The sequence below is a fragment of the Sander lucioperca genome, chromosome 18 (genome assembly GCF_008315115.2).
Source record: "Sander lucioperca isolate FBNREF2018 chromosome 18, SLUC_FBN_1.2, whole genome shotgun sequence".
NCBI classification, from domain to species: Eukaryota; Metazoa; Chordata; class Actinopteri; order Perciformes; family Percidae; genus Sander; species Sander lucioperca.
In genome coordinates, this window is record NC_050190.1 from 29,031,932 (window position 1) to 29,051,839 (window position 19,908).

The following is a 19,908-nucleotide window of genomic DNA, read 5'->3' on the forward strand; positions in this document are numbered from 1 at the left end:
AATAAGACTTAATGCTCGTGCAGCCTCATGTAAGCACAACATTAGAAATGTTTGCTAAAAATGACTTCTTAACACCAATGGTAATTACCCTGTAGCCAAGTCCTTTAGGGCTGGGTTAAAATAATCGATTATCCAATAAAATCAATCTTTGTTTGAGTGATCTGATATGGTTAATATATATATATATATATATATATACACACACCTTTTCACCATGGATGTATAACCCACCACAAACCTTTTTGGGGGTCAATTTTTTATGTAAACATGAACCTGTTGCATTATAAAAAATACGTGCTTCTTGCTTTTATAATTTACAGCAGAAGTTCTCTGAGAATCTCGTTTATATCCAAGCTCAACTGAAATTCCCCTAACCTAACTGACGTTGAATCAAATCAGAAATCTAATCACATTGGTACCTTGAGAACTGGAATCAAATCCATTTGGGAAGTTATTGGTGACACGTAGCCCTAAAGTCCATTATGATTGATCTGTCCTTTCACCTGCACATTTCTATTACTATTCTATATGACAAATGTAATGGCACAAGCAGCCATCGTATACAGCATGGTGTGATCTCCTACCTGAACTTGGCAGTTTCTGGTTCCATCTCCAGCAGCTCCCTCACAGGAGAGCGTGGCACATTGGCAGAGAATTTCTCTGGAAGAGGTGAGGGGATGAAGGGGGAACATCATAAACAACATAAACATCAGACTTTCAGTTCTACGACACGTCAACAGAACTGGCAAAACTCCTCAATGTTTGCAATCACCCAACAATCATAAAGGAATACATACATAATGTATACTTGGACGTGTGTGTGTGTGTGTGTGTGTGTGTGTGTGTGTGTGTGTGTGTGTGTGTATGACAGAAAGCTGTGTGAGATGTTTGCTGGGTGACCATACTGATGTTTTTGACCCGACAATAAAGTTTGATCTTATCTTAAATACATTTTCAAAACTTTCACTCTTCCTCACCTATAAGTGGCCTCATCATGGGATAATACACTTGCCACACCGTCTCCAGTGACATCCTGCTGTCCATGTAAATTGCTCCGGCTAGCGACTCAAAGATGTCCCCCATGGCCTTAGGGACCTCGATGTCCTCCTCCTTCTCCTCATCTTCTTCAGAGCGCCGCAGCTGGTTGCAAAAACACGCACAAAGCTTTAGCTAATGCCATATTAAAGTGCTCATATTATGCTCATTTTCAGGTTCATAGTTGTATTGAGAAGTTATACCAGAATAGGTTTACATGGTGTGTTGAGCTCTCTGTTTTAGCTACAGAGTGAGACCTCTCACTTCTGTTCCATCTTTGTTGGGAGTAGGGTTGGGTACCGTTTGGATTTTTAACAATTCCGATGCCGAACCGGTACTTTTAAAACGATTCCGATTCCTAAACCGATTCTTGAAAAACTGAAAAATGACATAAAGGCTTTTTTTATGGAGTTTTTTTTTAAATTGAAAATTATTTAAATTGAACATATATTAACGTTTTAAAGTACTTTAAATATATAATAAGTAACCCTAAGTCACCTAACACATAACTACAATAATTTAACAAATAACAGTTACACTATTAACAAGTAACAACAAAATAAATGTTGTTGAGTTGGTATGCCAACCAGCTTCAAACTTTAGCAGTTCTTTTGCAGAAAAATGACCATATTTGCCTTCTCTCTCTGGCATGTCCTGCACAGGAGAAAACGCTCTCAGATGGTGTCCAAGAGGCCTGGACACGCAGGGAGGAGTTTGAAAGGGCAGACAAGTTGGGGAGGCTGTCCCGCCTCCCCCACCACCAGGCTACAGGGTCGGCAGAGCAAGTGTAATATGTAATGGTTAATATGCGCTTACGTCCGTTTTGGTGAGCCCAGAGGGGAAAATATGGCACTTTAAAAGTCTACAAAAAGCCGTCTATCAGCAGTGATTGTAGAGTGCATGTCCGAGAATAGCGCGGACACGCGCTTCACACTGCGAGCGGGCACATGCGCCACTCGGCAGAAAAGGGAGAAAGAAAAAAGAGTTTGCCGCTCTCTGGAGCGACAGAGGGAAAATATTTCAGTCGGAACCGAAATGAGGAACCGAAATTTGCGTTCTAATCCGGTCCAATACTACTACAACTACTGTTTGCGTAGGAACCGGTTCCATAGTGGAACCGGGTTTCGGTACCCAACCCTAGTTGGGAGTCACACATGCTCAGTAGCTAGGTAAGGACTACTAGCCAGTCAGAAGCAGAGTATGAGGGCGTGCCCTGACAGTACCTAGGTAAGGACTACTAGCCAGTCAGAAGCAGAGTATGAGGGCGTGCCATGCTAGCAGCTAGGTGAGCATTATAACGTGTGTTCCAAAGTGACCACGTTTGTCTCTGAAGTAAAGGCTGGACTACAATAGAGCTGTTTGGAGCAGTTTGTGAACAGTGTTTTCTGTTGGAGATGGTAAGTCCCTTTGGGGTGGACTTTGGGCTTTTTCACTTTGTAAACCTATAACATGCACAAAAAAGATATATAACACAAAAAAAGGAAAGGGGAAAAGCCAAAAAGCATAATATGAGCACTTTAACACACACAAAAATCATCTAAATGTATGTGGTAGCACACGCTAAAACAACATTTATACATCTGAAGTTTTAATGATTAGAAGCTTTACATAAAGGATTTTTTTTTTAATCTGAACTAAAGATTTGGAGTAACGAGCCTTCATTAACGCCTTTAGATTTGTGAAGACCAGTACAAACATTACCATTGAACAATATTTAGTCTTTTTTTTTTTTTATGCGGGCTTGCATGATTTCATAATCCCCGCATTTTCGTTGCAAAAAAGTCACATATATCTTAGCAGAAAGTTGAAATTTTTTTAAGAAAACGTGCCGCATAATCAAGGATTTTTTCCCGCAACAATCACAAAAATACTGCGCATTTTTCTGGAAGGACTGGTGAAAGTGATCAGGTTCTGGCTAAATACTTTTTTCCAGCTCAGGCTGCTAGTGGTGCAGAGCTGCTCTCCTTTCCTTTATCGCTGCATATGCAAATTAACAAAATTAAGAGTGATGCTAATGTGACAATCTATTTGGGGTCTCACACCTGAATTGGCAAAATACAAGGACTCACTCTAAAAGAAACAGAGTTGTTAATGTACCTTGTATCTCTCCTCTGTCTTTTTTTTGTTGGGGGGGCATTTTAGTTGACTTTATTGGACAGGACAGCTTTAAGATAGGATATCGGAGAGACACGTGGCCGCTGCGGCAAGGACTGAGCCTTTGTGCATGGGGGGGTCAACCAGGCTAGCTAACCAGGCAACCCTCTCCTGTCTTTAAACAGCAAAGCTCAGTGTACAAAACATCCAGGTAGCTGCTTCTCAGTAGCCTGGGAAAACCCTGACGAACTTCCGGCAAATTTGAGATTTGCTCTGTGAGTCCGTCTGGCCAAGAGCCCATTCAAAGCCCATTTCCAATTTTTCCATATCGAGGCACCAATCACAACCGTTGAGGCGGGCTTTACACGATGACGATAGTGCAGCGACGTTGAATATGACCCTGGATTTCCACCGAATGCGGAACGGCTGCGGACCGGCTCCGTGCTCCCCCGTCCATCAATACCCACCAGGTCCAGATTTGTTGCGGTACGGCTGCGGCCATGACTGACAGCTGTAGTCACGAGGACCCACGAGATCTCGCGAATTCACGTAGAATAGAACCACAAAACCAACAACAGTTTGTTTCCATCCAGAGGAGTAGAGGGGAAACAAGTCTGAGCTGTGTTTTCAAGGTGTAGTGCAGGGAAAGATGATCCGCCGTGAGCACGGTGTATTTTATTTTGAAAATTAACCGGATGTTTTATTTTGCTTCTGTGCTCTCCGGCGTCCGGCAACAATAGAAGCTCTGCGTATCTGCTCCGGAGGGCTGGGACCGCCGGAGCTGGGACGGAGTCGGAACGCAGCCGTTCTGCAGTCAGTGGAAATACACACATAGACTTTAAATGGAAACTTAATGACTCCGCTGCCGTTCTGGAGCGGATCCGCAGCCGTTCCGCAACGGGTGGAAATTTGGGGTTAGGCTTCGTCATCTCCTTCATCGCTCTGATTGGTTTTAGGTCTATCCAATTGCGCCCAGAGACATTTGAGTGGCGTGCGTTGGTGACGCCCCTTTCGAAATAGGCTGTGAATAAACCTTCCCCAGACCCACTCTCAGTTACAACTGAGAAGGGTCTGGTGTCAACCAGGCTAGCTTCTCAGTCTAAGCCGGGACTTAACGTCACTCTGTCTAGTTAAAACGACAAATGTCAACGGCGGCAGATCGTGTCAGCTGTCGCTAATTAACATTAACTGGTGAGTAAATTGACAACGTGCCAGCGTGTTGCTCTTTAGACCTTTTTTTTTAGTATTAAATATAAGCCTTTAGACATTCTCCACTGACTGCTAATGTACTGACACTACCTGTAAGAGTTGCTACGTTAGCAGCTTCATCGTGTTATTGTTAGTCTGCTTGATGAATAGTGAGCAGAATAGTGCCATATTACTGCAGCACGTCTTTATTTCTTTCAGCTGTATTTTCGGTAGGTTTGTGTATGTGCCTGCTGTCCCTAAGGCATAGAAGTATACCTCTCCAGTAGAATGAGAGGGGATCTGGTGCCAAGATAGCCATTTCCAGGCAAATTAAATCTAACTGCATTTTCTCTTCAGCGCTGAAATCATTGCAATATGAAACAGATTCATAGAAGCTGACAGCCTTGTTATTCAGGCAGATCTTTTTTTTAATACTGACTATTTTTTAGGGGGGGGGGGGGGGGGCCCTACAACAGCAAAGATTAGGTTTCTTCCTATAGGGCTTTGTTGTTCGGTACAAATGCTCGCTGTGTGTTGTTGTAGAAACAGGACTCACTTCGGAGTCCATGCCTTGCATCTCGTTCTTCTCCAGCTGAAACTGCACAAAGTCGTCGATGACGTGGAAAAGCTCGGGCGAGATGGCCTTGAAGTACTTGTGGTAGTCGTACTTGACAGCCAGAGAGGCAAAGATGGTGTTGTTGACGAGGGCCGAGCGCAGGTCGGTCAGCACGCCGGGAGAGTGCTGCCGCGGGTCTTCATAAAGGTGCTTTGTTATGAGGTAGTCTAGAATTGCATCGCCGAGGAACTCCAGCCGCTGGTAACAATCTGAAGAGGACGGACAATAAACAGTCAGAGCACATCCAAGCACTAACAACGGATCCAGGGTTTCTGCAGGTTTCACTAAGTCAAATTTAAGATTTTTTAAGACCATAAAGAATGAAATTTAAGACCTATATCGCAACATGAAAAAAATAAAAAGTCAGATGTCAAACAAACAGTGGCTGAAACAATTCCCTGATTTCCTTATTGGCATTATAGGACGTGGTGTCTAGATTGGCTGCAATATAAGTTGCATGTTGGTCTCATTTGTAGTCTTAATACAGCGAATTATAAGTGGACTAGCGACAGAAAGAACTACAACACCACAGAATTAATAAAGAACATTGTAAAGCGCTGCGGGAACATTTCAATGAACATTAGAGGTAGGGATATTAAGACCGGTTTAAAATTATTTAAGACCTACAACACAATACTTCATCGAATTAAAGACGTTTTAAGGCCTAAAATTTTGATTTTGGAATTTTAGACTTCTTAAAAAGGTGTGGACACACCGAGCCCATAATCGGCCGTTGGACAGTCTGGCAAGGTCCGTGACTCGAGTCTGTTCGGTGTGTTCTGTGCCGTCGTCTGTCAGAGGGGCCGTCGGCCTTCATTTTGGCCAATTTGACATGTATAAACGGCGGGGCGGGCACTGCCGGCAGTCAAACTCAAATGACCCATCTGATTGGTGGAGAGCTAACCAACGGGGAGCGGAATGAGCGTGACTAAGCCTCTCAAAATCTGACGAAAATCTTTTAAACTGACCTTTGTTGATCTGAAATGAAGACAGATTCAGCAACTGCACGGCCTATTTCTCTTTAAAATGTTTTCAGAAACACGTTTCGGTGAACTATTTTAGTAAAATATGAGATCGTATTCTGAACAAGCTGCCATGACAGTCTGTCTTTGAATTTCCGGAGAAACCAGACCCACGTGACGCGTTCGTCCAATCAGCTGCCGGTTTTCATTTTTGGGCGACAATACAGATTAGCGCCGCCCGCTGTTATGGAGACATATTACGTCTCGTCGCTTTGGTGTGTTCCGAGGCACTTTTTTGACCAATTTGGGGAGACTGATCAGCCCAACTGCCTTTTCTGCCGACGTTCGGCCGTCGGCTCTGTGTGTCCACACCTTTAGACTTTTTAAGACCCCGCGGAAACCCTGAGATCAAGCACAATCTAAAAAGGTGGCACTTGTAGAGATCAGCCCACAGACAGTTTCCCCTCAGCACTACTGAGCGTGTTATTCTGCCATGATATTCCACTCTCATCACCTTGGTTTCTATAAACTGAATTCCCATTCTATGATTTTGATGAGCTGCAGCATATATTCATGGACAGGTGTTTCCGACCCTCTGGTTGGTTAGATTGTATAGCATAAAAAAACAAACAGCTGCTTTGGCGATTTAATAATTGTGTTTGATTACATTGTGATACAGTGTTTCCTCTATGTTGATAGCATAGTGGCGGACCGCCACGGTAAAATTTCCAGCGCCACGGTATCAGAAATAGGGCAGACGCACAACAGGGTTTCCGCTATGTACACCGTGCACCACCGCTCCTTTAGCTGTTTATGAAAAGTCATAAACTCGTAGCGCCGTCTGCTCTACTGAACTCAAGCAACTGTCATCCTCTCTCCCCCCCTAGGGTGAGCAGAGCAACGGGAACAGTGACAGGACGTCATCACTCACGAAGTTATGGCAACCAAATAAACAACAGGGCGAGTACTACTACAGTCAATAAGTGATTAACAGCGACGAAAGATGGGACATGAAAGCTGCACTCACACCCGTGAAAAATGACAGCTGTTTTCCAGGTTAGTGGGGGTGCATACCGCTCAAAACCAACATGAAAAATGTAGCTAGTAATGTTCACTCAGCGTTTTGTTTTGTTGTTAAACTGTGTGTAAAATGAGCGGTGACGTTAAATCACCCTATGGTACCATCTATTTTCTGGATGGTTTCAAGGTAACGGTCGGTAGCTTACATTAGCAGATAAGTCCGTACTCTGACGTCCAACACATTTGATTATATCATTCAGCCCTTCTAATGGAGACACCTGTGCAGAGCTGAGCAACGTTCAAGGCTGGAAAGAGACCAGTTTACCCAGTTTCTGGCCACTTCTACATTCATTCGCATTTAATCTATATAAACATACATGCCTCAATGTCTCAACATCAATTGCCAGCAACAGTTTTAAACAATCCAAAAATAAAATAAAAAATATATATTTTCCCCCAGATGATACTTCTAATTCCCAAACACAATATTCTAAACCCTACTGTAAATACTACTGAAACTGTAGAGTAAACAATACCAGAAGTATCTGGATGCTATGAGGTGAAGTCTGACCTGTGATGGTGTTGTAATGGTAGGAAGCGTGGGTGAAGGCTTGCAGAAGGTAAGCCTTGTTCTGAAATGTGTAGTTGATCTTTTTTTCAAAGTTCTCGAAGCCAGAGATGAGGTGGTTGAGAGTTCGCTCTGCGTCCGGATGGTCCAGCAGGCAGCGCGGTGGGATCTTCAGCCAGCCGTAGCACAGGTCGATGGTGGTGATCCGACAGCTCTGCACCACTGCTCCTGTCAGGGCCCCTCTCTCCAACGGTAACACCTTGTTGTCATCAAAAAAAAAAAAAAAAAAAAAAAAATGACATACCTGTAATACCCTATGAGCCTGATCGCTGCTTGGTAGGAACCTACTAATGGTGCCAAAATCTTGTCTTGTCATGCAGGGACATGCTGTCCAGGCCACAGCTGTGAACCTTTCTTCCCAACAATGTCAAGCAGGCACTTTGCTTTTTGTCAGTCATATTAAAAAGCCCGCTCTCTCTCTCTCTCTCTCAGTGAACTTCATGACTCAGCACCCATGAACTAGCTCCACTTTAGAGGGTCGACAACCTAATGTTTAGACTAAGGAATTAGACTAGACAAGCCAGGAAAAGCTGTGCTGACAGTGCTTTCTGAAAACGGCAATAATCATGGTTTTGACGGTAATAGAAATTGTTGGTAGTATTTTAACCATCACGTTTCCTTCATTCCAGCAGCAGTCAGACTCTTTAATGCAACATCACAATGTAGCACTGCTAGCTGTTTCTGCAATATGAGCCATCACTGGACAATATTCTGCACTATGCATATTTATTTATTTATTACTCTGTGTTACCTCCAACTGTGCAATATGTCATTTCTATTCATCTGCACCTTAGTGTGTAAATATGTTTGTTTTATTACTATTACTAATTCTAGTTTTTCTATTTCTTATCATTTATGTATATTTTTTCTCCTATGTCTACTTAATGTGCATTTGTGTTATTCTGATGTGTGTACATTTTTTTTTTTTTGAGCTGCTGTAGCACAGGAATTTCTATCTTATCTTATCTAAAGAAGAACACTAGCCAACCCTAGACCCAATGTATCATTGCTGAATCGTGCAATATTGAGACTGAACAGTGGGGGACGCCCGTGCTCACCTTGAGGCCCAGCGAGCAGAGAAACATCTGGGCCGCTCTCTCTCCACAGCTGGTCAAGTAGCAGCCCAGCAGGGCCTCCACGCAGTCGGCAATGCTCTTGTCAGCGATGCACTGCTCCGTGTGCAGGTCGTAGGAGATCGACTGCTTGCCGAGCTCTGCGCCGCAGTTTTCCTCAGACGGATTCCAAAAGCCCACCACAAAGTCGTCCTCCTCACCGGCCTTGCTGGGATCCAGGTAGCACATGGCGTCCCACGAGCTGTAGTCAAACTCCTCGGCAGAGGGCCCGCTGGGCGCCGGCTCCGCGGGGTAGTGGGCGGCGGTGGGATGGGGGGGCTTCTTGGGGGCCTTCCACTCGTATGGAGACTCCATGGCGGGGGAGGAAGCCGCGGCCGGGGTGAGAGAGGGAGGGAAGCCGCTCAGGGAGATCTTCTTACCAAACGCACCGGATCCCAACAACATGTTGTCTATGAACTTTATGTGCTCCTTGTAATACTCCAGATCGTCCTCCATGTTGACTTCATCCTTTGGCTCTTCCTTCAGCATTAGCTCACTGTCGTCATCCACCTCCTCACCCTCCTCGTCATCCTCATCAGAGTCGTTTCCAGACTGCCCGTTGGCCAAAAGCTCCTCTCTGGCCTGGACGATGGACGAAAAAATGAAGGAAAGCAGAGTTAAAAAGGGAATTAAAAATAAGTAGTCATGATTAAGTACTGAGCTCAAGAGTCATTTTTAGGTATTTAGGCGTCTCCGTTTAAATTAACCTTTCTGATGTAGGAGTTCCAACATGAGTTGCCTAACGTGGTAAAAATGACAAGTAAAACTCAGAGTCTCAACAGGACTTTGCGGTGTGCGAGGTTCAAACTGTCATGACTTAAAGACAAGTCTCTCTTTGGTTGTGTTTAAGAATGGTCCTAATAATAATTAAGTTATAATATAAAAGTTGTGAATACATACTTGTTTATAGAAACGCAGAAATCCAATTATTCCTAAACTACAAAAGGAACTGAATAACGGCCAGGAAAGTTTTTTTTGCAGAACAACATGATGTCGCAGTGAAGCTGACTTTTTTGACCCAAAATGTCATCACTTCATCATTTTATCCTATTAGTGAAATTGTGTTATAATTTGTGTATTCATTCTTGAGTTATGGCCAAAAATGGGCGCTCACAGTGACCTTTCATCACCGAATTATAATACTCATCTTTGAGCCCAAGTGGGCATTTGTGGCAAATTTAAAGAAACACCCTCCGGTCCTTCTAGAGATATCGCGTTCACAAGACACGTTTATCGTTTTCTACTGCCCAGTCACAGTACAGCCACCAGCAGGGCAACAGCCCACAGGGAGGCCCTGATTGGCTGCTGACGGCGCAGTCAGCCCAAGAGTCGATCAGAGGAGCATCAGGAGGATGTGTCAGCGTCTGGTTCAAACGTAGTTGAAACAAGTGGGGCTCCCCTCCGTTTCCACCACCCTTCCCTATCTCCGTTACAGTTGGTTTTGTAGTTAGGTCATTTTAAAGCCTCTGAACACCCACACAGGTGTTCTATAGTTATTCTGGCTGATTAGACTCTGTTCAGGTTGAAGGTGGCCCGGAGCTTTGGTGGGAACTTATTAGGTCACTAATTCTTCATGGAGCTTTTTCACAGCAGACATTTGGACTTGTCATAGTAGGAAAAGCACAGCTGAAATTGATAACCTTAACGATGGCTCAATTCCATCAAGTGTCCCAGTGAGCTATTTCAGTGAGTCAGCATGCACAATACCAGGGCCTCTCCTAAGTGGAATGCAGCCATCATTAATGGTTTGGAATACACCTGTGCTTTTCCTACTATGACATGTCAACATGTCTGCCGTGAAAAAGGTCTATAGCAATAAGGATGATAAAGGCGTAATTTGTCCCGCCCTAACACGTGCAACAACAGTAACAGTGGACTCAGGAAGATGTCAATCACTCAGTCTAACCACACCCACACAGTCCTGGAAAAGGTCCAACCGGCCACATTTCAGCGTCCAGGGCCTCTAAGAAGACTAGACTTGGTTTGTGTGCTGTTATTCTGTGTTGCTCTGTGCACAGTGAAACAGCAGACAGACAAAAAAGGGAAAGAGAAAGTGATTCGACTGATAAATTGAGATTCAACTCGGGGGTTCCTTGACCGATGACTATAACCGTTGTCATCCGGGGCAACCCTAAAAAGCACTACATCCCCACAGGGCCGGGTCACGTATTTAATGAGCAAGGCAAGTGTTTAAACAGTCATCTAGTAACTAGAGCTGAAACAACCCTTTAACCCTTGTGTTGTCTTGGGGTCAAATTTGACCCGTTTTCTAAATATCTATATCAGAAATATGGGTTTCTTTTTAACTACCTCATTTTGATTACCCAAAAATAACATGGCTCATTCCATACAACGCGCTTCGCGAGTACAACAAAAATCTATACTTTCATACTTACGTTGACATATGCCATTCTGTGATTATCCTTCCTTTATTATTAGTCTATTCATAATTTCTGCTTTTTAACTCGAGAATTAGGTATAATTTCCTATAAATGAGGTTTATTGACCACGAATTCCAAAAATAAGTGTAGATCTAGTAATGAGTTTGTGTTAGTGGTGTTTATACATGGTAGTGAAAAGAAGCGTTAAACGTCATGAAAGTGCCAAAAACATTAAAAAAAAAAGCCAAAAAACATTAAAAAAGTGATTTTCAGGGAGGACGATGCATGGTCGAATGGAAGACAACACAAGCGTTGAGCTACAAACACCATCTGGTTCCAGCCTCTGCGATCTGATCACCTTGGACTTTTGTAACGTTTTCACCATTTTCGGGAAAAAGAAGAATGGATTAAGCCATAAAAAGGGATTAAACAGTATTGATAACAGTTGTTGTTTGAATCCCTTACGCTGATTGTTGTAAACATTTGTTGACCTTTTGTCTTAATTGAGCTTGTAACCCGGGGCATTTGAAGACATACAGAGTCAGAGTGGGCTTTACATTCTTCTTAATACACTCGAGCTTCTATTTTTTTGTACCAAGTGCTACTAGGGCTGCACGATATGAGGAAAATATCTAATTGCGATTATTTTGAGTGATACTGCGATTGCAATTTGATTCACGATATTGGAGAGAATGATTATTTTTGTCTCATTATTCTCATTTTCATTGAAAACCATTCAAATGAAAATGATTACAGTGTGATTTTTGCGAGGATCTGTACCAAACAAAGATTTCTTTTTTTTTTTTTTAAAGATCATTTTTTGGGGGCTTTACCCTTTATTCGATAGTGACAGTGGATAGACAGGAAAGGGGGGAGAGAGAAAGAGAGGGGATGACACGCAGCAAAGGGCAGCAGGTCGGATTCGAACCTGGTCTGCTGCAAAGGACTCAGCCTACATGGGGCGCACGCTCTACTGGGTGAGCTAGAGGTCACCCCACAAAGATTTTTTTCTTTAGTCTGTAGGATAGGATTTGTAGGCCAGGACGTCTCTGCAGCACCACAATACTTCATTCAGAATGGTTTGATACATATTTTGCCTTTAACAAATATTGCACCCGTTTGCGATTTGGATATTGCACTAGACCAGTGTTTCTCAAACTTTTTTCAATAACGTACCCCATTTGAATTGTGTTTTTAAGCTAAGTACCCCCTGACCAGCAATAGATTTACCAAACAACAGCCATGTCACTGACAAACATTTAAATGCTGATGAAAAAAGGCAACAAAAACTTAAAAAAAAAAAAAAAAAACTTAAAAACTTGGAAAAAGTCGGTAGAAAGAAGGAAGTAAGGCAAGAATAGGTGGAAATAGTATCAAAAACTTAGAAAACATTGACAAAAACTTGGTAAAAAGCAACAGACTTACATAGTAGAAAGAAGGAAGACAAACTTCGTAAAAAGTGACAAAAACCTTGAAAAAGGTGGAATTGTTTTTTGAAAAAAGCTACAAAAACTTCGACAAACTTGGAGAAAAAAAGAAGACAGTAGAAAAAAGGAAAGGAGGAAGGAAGGCAAGAACAGGTCGAAAATAGTGACAAAAAGCGACAAAAACTTAAAAAAAAGAGTGACAAACTTCAAAAACAGCGACAAAAACTTGTTCATGTATCCACTGCAGTCCTCCAACGTACCCCTTAGGGTACACGTACCCCCATTTGAGAAACACTGCACTAGACCATATTGCGATTTCAATAAAATTACGATGAATTGTCCAGCCCTAAGTGCTACATAGAGCTATTATCATTATTTTAGTGTAGTAGCATTCCATATCGTTTTATTTTCACATACATTCGTTATATTATATGTAGGAGTAGAGTCTAGAGTCAAAGGCTACTGTAAATGGTGTGTTGCCAGACAAGGTGGAAGCCTGCCCTCTAGTGGCCTGACAACATCATAACACTGACAACATCCATGACAGAAATGAAGGCATGAATGAACTAACAAGAATATAAATTACTACATTGTCTACTTATATACTATCACTAAGTGCAAGCATTTTGAAATCTAAGGTATAGGGCTGCAATTAACAACTATTTTCACTGTCAATTACTCTGTCGATTATTTTCTCAATTAATCAATTAGCTGTCTGGTCTATAAAATGTCAGAAAATGGTGAAAAATGGCAATCGGTGTTTCCCAGAAGCCCAAGATGACATCCTCAAATGTCTTGTTTTGTCCACAACTCAAAGATTTTCAGTTTAATGTCACAGAGAAGAGAGAAAAAAACAAAACAAGTAAGTATTCACATTCACTTTCTTAAATGTAAATGTAAAGCTGGAAAGAGAATTTTCCAGAATTGCCATCTTTCATAAAAAATGATTCAAACCAATTTTAAAAATAGTTGGCGAATGATTTAATAGTTGACAACTAATCGATTAATCTTTGCAGCTCAATTTAGGTCAGACCCTTACACACACCTCTGCTAATTCTTATTTTAACCCCAGACCCTAATCCAGCCCTTTGAAGAAGTAAGAAACGTGTCCTCACTCTGCGAGTTTAAAGTGTCGGCTCTGCATTAAGTGAAGCCCACTGACCTCCTCTGAATCCAGTTTGTCTGTGCTGCTCTTGTCCTGGTTGACCACGTAGCCAGGGGGCAGCCAGTTAACAGGGGGGTCGAAGATGGACACCACCATCCTGCTGGGGAGTCCTTTCTTCTTCCCGAGCCGGTACAGGTTACAGTTGCTCACCTGGACACGGGCAGACCAAAGAGGGATGAGTCGAAAGACACGAAACCTTCAAACACCCACATCAGTTACATGAGAAAAGTCCGCTTTAATTCAACGGTCAAGTGCGATTGTTTTTTGGATACTAACTGAGACTAATGAAAACTGAGTGGCAACCAATCTGTGGCTACATATCTGGTTACAACAGCATACACCTTGCTGAATAACCATCTGAGTGTTTGTGGATCTGTGCAGCAACATTCAGTACCACAGCAATGTCTTTACTAGTATTTTATTTTGTTTACAAGGAATTCCTAGAAAGAAACTGATATGCGTCAATCTGTAATTTCTTAAGAAGGCTCCTGGAAAGAATTATGTCATTAGTTACTAATAACGGCAACAACGTTGAATTGGTATTTTCCTAATTCAACTAATTTAAGTGTAGGTGAGCTGAGTCTTCTAGTCAGAGCACAGCAGGTCAGCTGAACATGCACCAAATGTCAAGCTTGTCCTTCAGCATGTGGATAAAAAACAATTGTAGATAGATAGTAAATTGAAAATCTCTCAGTTTTTCAGTCATTAATTGATTTAAATATTTTTTTTTCTGGAGCATTCATGAGCGGAAGGAGTTTGCTGCAGTTTCAGTGTTATCATGTAAGCCAAGTATGGAATCTCGATGACAGATGAGCAAACTCCATCCGCTGATGAAGGCCACAAAATAAGGATGAAAGCTCCTGAAAAACCATGACAGAATGATCTTGAAAATAGCCACCTGAAATGGAATATATTTTTACATTTTCATTTATTTAATGGTGTCTTATATTAGGACTGCTCGATTAAGGAAAAAATCCTAATCACAATTATTTTGGTCAATATTGAAATCACGATTATTTAACACAGTTACGCATTGTTGTTTTTTTTTGGAAAGATGTTGCATTTATTGAATTTAAAAAAAAACAGTGAAACAGTTAAATAAATCAACAGTGAAAACATCTTGAACTGTGAAATTTCACTTTATACTTTACTTTCTTCATTTATTACACAAGACAAAATAAGTGTGTGCAAAAATAATCTTTTTTCTCGATAACTTTGTTTTTGTGATCATTAGGAGCCGAAATCGTAATCGCGATTAAAGTTTCGATTAATTGCACAGCGCTGTCTTATATTGCATCTCTGTGTGAATGTTTTCTACCCCTATTGTAATCATCTGCTGCAACACTTTAAAAGAGCCAACATCGTAATATTTTAAGAGATAGTTCTACAACTTTCAGCATTCATAGAAGCAATCAAATCTGCTGTGACCACAACTCATTCACAGTCATTTCACCTATGACGCCCCATCGTCCTTATGATAAGTCATGAACTGTCTCACCTTCTTGCTGCGCATGTAGCTAAGTCGTCCCTCGTGAGCGTCGGGGTAGGTACAGAACAGGTATGTGGTGATGGCATGCTTAAGGAAAGAGTCTCCGAGCATCTCCAGCCGCTCCAGGTTGAAACCGTCGCTGGCGTTGGATAGGGTCAAGGCCTGCAGGATGAGGCCCGGGTTGGGCCCTAGGCTTTTGGGGGAGTCTCCCGTCTGGGCTCTGTGCTGGGGGACAGCGTCCAGATCGGGAGGAGAAGGTGCTGTGGGAGCATTGGGAGCCGTGGCTGCCCGGCTGCAGACTGAGGTAGCTTTATTTGCATGGTCTGAGGGCCTCCCTGGTGTACATTCATCGCTAGGCTGTGGAGGACTGGAGCTGGGCTTCTTGGAGCTGTGAGAGGGCTGCGCAGGAACTGAGGTAGTGGTTTGTATTGATTCGGGACTCGGCAGCCCAGGGGAGCTGGGCTGGGAGCGTTGGCAATTGTCACGTCGGTGAAGGTGCTCGTCTTGGGGGCCGTCGTCGTCACAGTCGGTGACGAGGGCAGTGCCGTTGGTTAGGTTCCCCGTGCATGTGGCTTCTCCGGGCTCGAGGGCCACGAGGGCCCCCCGCTCGGGCAGGGAAGAGTGGTGACTACTGGGATGCGTGAGGGAATCGGAGTCAGGGGTGAGAGTCTCTTGGCGCTCGCAGTCGCCCTCGCCGTCCTCACTGCACGAGTCGGGACAGGAGATGAACGTTTTGCTGTCGATGGATCTCTTCCAGCCAAAGTCCAGGTTCGGATACCTGCAACATACAGACCATCGATACGTTAAAATGCTGGAGGTTTACACATCGATCACGAAAATCTAAAGGACGGCAAAAATCTGTTTTTTTGTAACAATTTTTTTCTGTGACTTCACATTCAGAATGCAGCGTGTGAACATTGCAACTTACAAGTTCAGATTTTTTTTTAACAAGCTCTCACATTTTTTTTTCTTTGTGTGACTTCAAATTCAGATCACGTGTGTGAATATTGCAAATTTTAACATACAAGTTCAGATTTTAGTTCTGCAAGCTCTCACAACGTATTCTACAAGCTCTCACGTTTTGCACCATATTTACCGTTATAGTTTATTCCCCCCGCTACCCTGTTCAACGCTGCTCTGCTCAATTTGGCTACGTGCTAAACTCTGATTTCACCCAGCTCCACGCAAATCACTCACTCTAAAAAAAATTCATTAAAAAATAGACACTGGCAGCATGGAGGGAGGGAGGGCGCCTTCATCTGCATTTACGTGAGCCTGGGTCGGGTTCGGACGTGCTTTGAACTCACGGTGGGAGCCGATGGTTGGAATGGCTTGGCTAATTTGTGCCGTAAGGAAAAAAATCAATAGCACGCCAGCTCTCATACCAGCATACTTCATAGGTTTCATTCTCACACTGTGGGAGATTACGCCTGAATTACCTGTGTGCAATTGTAGTGTTGTGTTACAGTAGGGTATAATGGCGTGAGGCCATCGTTCCATTCTTTAAGGAAAGTTCTGATTCAGCAAATGGAATAACTGAAAGGGACTCACTTTTATAAAAGACTGAACTCATATGTAGTATGTGTAGTGTATGTAACAGGGACCTGAAGTCAGGGGGAAGGGTCTGGGCTCCCACTCCAGCTTCAGTGGCTGTCTGGGCTCTGAGCTCCTCGGCGGTCAGAAGGCAGTGGAGGCGGTAGAGGATGCTGGGCAGGCACACCGCTTTCCTCCACAGGGAAGCAGGGATGGGGTGGATGGCACACAGCTCTGGAACCAGGATCTGACAAACACAGCACAATTTTAGACTGGGACTATCGCAGTACAGCATGTATGACAGGTGTATGTAGTGGCAAATTTGTCTGTAGGATTGGATTTGTAGGCCGGGACATCTCTGCAGCACCACAATACTTCATTCAGAATGGTTTGACACATATTTTGCCATTAACAAATTTCGATGCAATTGCGATTAATTGTGTGGCCCTAACGAGGGGGCTGTGTTTTTTAGGACAGTGCTGCCATCGGTGTGACCACAGAAGCAGCCATTACCTGCTTGTTCTGCAGACTCTCCCACTTGGCCTTCCTCTTCTCTGCGCTGCTGAGCGGCAGGGCTTTGCCCTTCTGGTTCAGGTGCCGCGGGGTCAACAGGTTGAGTCTGAGGGCACAGGAAAACAAGAGACTCGACTTTATAGCTGTCCACATAAATTCGTGTACAAAGAGCAGTCATTGCACTGTGACTTTATGACACTGTGCTTTAAAGTTTGGCTTTTGCTCGTCACATTATAAGACAAGACCACAGTCTCCAGAGTATTCCACCCGTAAAGTCCCTCTGGCCAAGAAAAACACTTACAAACACTCCTTCATTCCCCCTGCCATAAACATCGTAAATCAAAAGTAATGACCCACACTAACCCTATGCAAAAAAATATATTGTAATTTTTATCCTGTGTACATTATTTTAAGTTTTTGTATGTTTACTGTACAGTTTGTTTTTCCACTGTATGTTGAGCCATGTCTAAGACGATTTTCTGTCACGACAGACAAACGTTTTCTGAATCCGAATCTGATTTAGCTTTGCACTCCTGTAACATTGTCAGACTCACAATGGACATTTAAAAAAAACAAAAAATAAACATCGCAGAACCAGAGATATCGTCTTTTTTCATTTGTGAAAACCCGGCGCCTTAATCACCCACAATGCAAGCGGATGGATCAGTTCTGTCGGAGACTCAGGTGTGTTATGCTAGTAGCGGCTAATGTAGCCTGGAGCATTCTGTCTGCAGCAGAGACGAGACTACAGTCTTCTTTCTAACTCCACACCCCCAGATGTTTTCCATTTTCAAACTTGTATTCTTCATCCCCAACCAACGCTGACTCAAGTGACATTACTTGAGGAGATGTATCAGACTTCACACAGCTCCTATGGAGCCACTTAAGTTTTTCTTTCTTTCACATATGGTGTTGAACTCCCAACAGGTGGAGACATACTTTGATGTGTAAAATTGGTGGAGTTCCCCTCTAAAACATTGTGTAAAACCTGTTCTGTTGCACAAACTCAGGGAAAAATAAAAATAAATCACACAAAATACAAGAGTTAAGCCTGAGCTATATTTAACTTGTCATGATCCCCGTGCTGCTGACCTGGAGGAGGTGTGGTCTACGTCCAGAAGCGGTTGGTTCAGGTTGGACAGGTCCAGGTTGTACTTGGTTTTGTAGTACTCGGCAAATGTCTCGTACTCTGGTGAAGGAAACTTACTAAGCGGGGTCAGGTCTGTGTACACATCGGCAACGTAGAAGCGATGAGGCTGGTCAAAGTTGCGATACCTGGGAGAGGAGCAGTGGGTAGATCAACATTTACATATTTAAAACAACATAAGTTGACCCAAAGTGCTTTCCTACCATGGCAGATGGTTTGAAGTCTGCCTCGATACAGATAGACAACTAGGGCTGGGTACCGAATTCAATACTTTTTAGGCACCGACCAAATTACCTCTACTGTATGGAGTATCGAAAAATGCATCGTCATTCAATACCCATTTTCAATACCTAAGGAGTAAATGTCATCTGCGTCAGTGAGCCAATCAGCATGCTTCGACCAAGATCTAATGATGATAATGTCTGTGATTGGCTGTCTAACGTTACACGTCGTAGAGACACGCAGGAAAAACTCTACATAGAGGCAGGCAGATTTTTATTTTTAAAAGGCCAGTTATTTCATGGATCCAGGATACTATGCATCCTGATAAAGTTCCCTTGGTCTTTGGAATTAAAATAGCCCCACATCATCACATCCCCTTCACCATACCTAGAGATTGACATGGTTTTAGTTCAGTTAGCCTAATAGCTGGTTTGATTTGCATTGAGAGATGATTTTATGGAAAGTACCCCATGCCAATCTCTAGGAAGGGTGAAGGGTATGTGATGATGTGGGGCTATTTTAATTCCAAAGGCCAAGGGAACTTTATCAGGATGCATAGTATCCTGGATCCATGAAATAACTGGCCTTTAAAAATAAAAATCTGCCTGCCTCTATGGGAATTTAACATAGGGGTGTACTTACTTATGTCCCCTGTATTTTAAGGAAGATTTTTATTTTTTTTATTTATGATACATTATTCATTCACAAAGAAAATTGGTGTCCTTAAAGGTTGGATTTTCCTCATTTTTCCAAAAGATGATTTTTTATTCCTCTTTTCAGTCAACTTTAGCATGGGTGTATTCACTTATATTTAAGTTAGCTTAGCACTGTACCAGCGTGTCATATATTTTATTATGTTTTAACAGCTGCATACTACTATCCCTGTATGGATGTGATCTGATTTCTATATTTTATTATCCTGTTTGACAGTGAGTCAAAACGGAGAAAGAACATAAATAAACTAATTTAAAAGTAGATTTTCTTCAGGTCTAAATTGCGTGGTATCAGATCAGTGCATAAACTCCAGTACTTCCGAATTCAGATGCCAGCATTTTAGGCAGAATCGGAGGCGATACCGGTATCGGAACATCTCTAATTTCTACGCAGTAAAACTACAGTACATATGTGGTACAGTGGTACCTTGGAATGATGACAGCGTCCTGGTAGTCCTCCAGCTTGAAGGTGAAGGGGTTCTGCTTGGTGTACTGAGTGGTAGGAATGCCAGTGCGGGCCTCAGACTTCTCAATGTCCTCCATGAACCCAAAGTCCATATCTAGCGTGCTGGAGTCCCCAACTGATTGAGCCAAGAAGCACCAGAGAGGGGATAATGGAAGGAAATCTAATAAGCCACTCCACTAGGGCTGCACAATATATAG

General features: G+C 42.8%; 1 protein-coding gene across 1 annotated transcript in view; it reads right to left on the reverse strand.

Moving 5' to 3' along the window:
- Positions 1–19,908, reverse strand: part of dicer1 (dicer 1, ribonuclease type III) — a 50,389-nt gene that overhangs the window by 6,102 nt on the left and 24,379 nt on the right. Inside the window, exons 19-29 of the mRNA XM_031321440.2 lie at positions 19,673–19,826; positions 18,256–18,438; positions 17,164–17,269; positions 16,722–16,897; positions 15,127–15,895; positions 13,626–13,778; positions 8,602–9,237; positions 7,487–7,742; positions 4,874–5,142; positions 978–1,140; positions 585–660 (exon numbers count right to left, since the gene is read on the reverse strand). Of these exons, the coding sequence (XP_031177300.1) occupies positions 585–660; positions 978–1,140; positions 4,874–5,142; positions 7,487–7,742; positions 8,602–9,237; positions 13,626–13,778; positions 15,127–15,895; positions 16,722–16,897; positions 17,164–17,269; positions 18,256–18,438; positions 19,673–19,826 (2,941 nt within the window). The remainder of the gene's footprint in view (positions 1–584; positions 661–977; positions 1,141–4,873; positions 5,143–7,486; positions 7,743–8,601; positions 9,238–13,625; positions 13,779–15,126; positions 15,896–16,721; positions 16,898–17,163; positions 17,270–18,255; positions 18,439–19,672; positions 19,827–19,908) is intronic.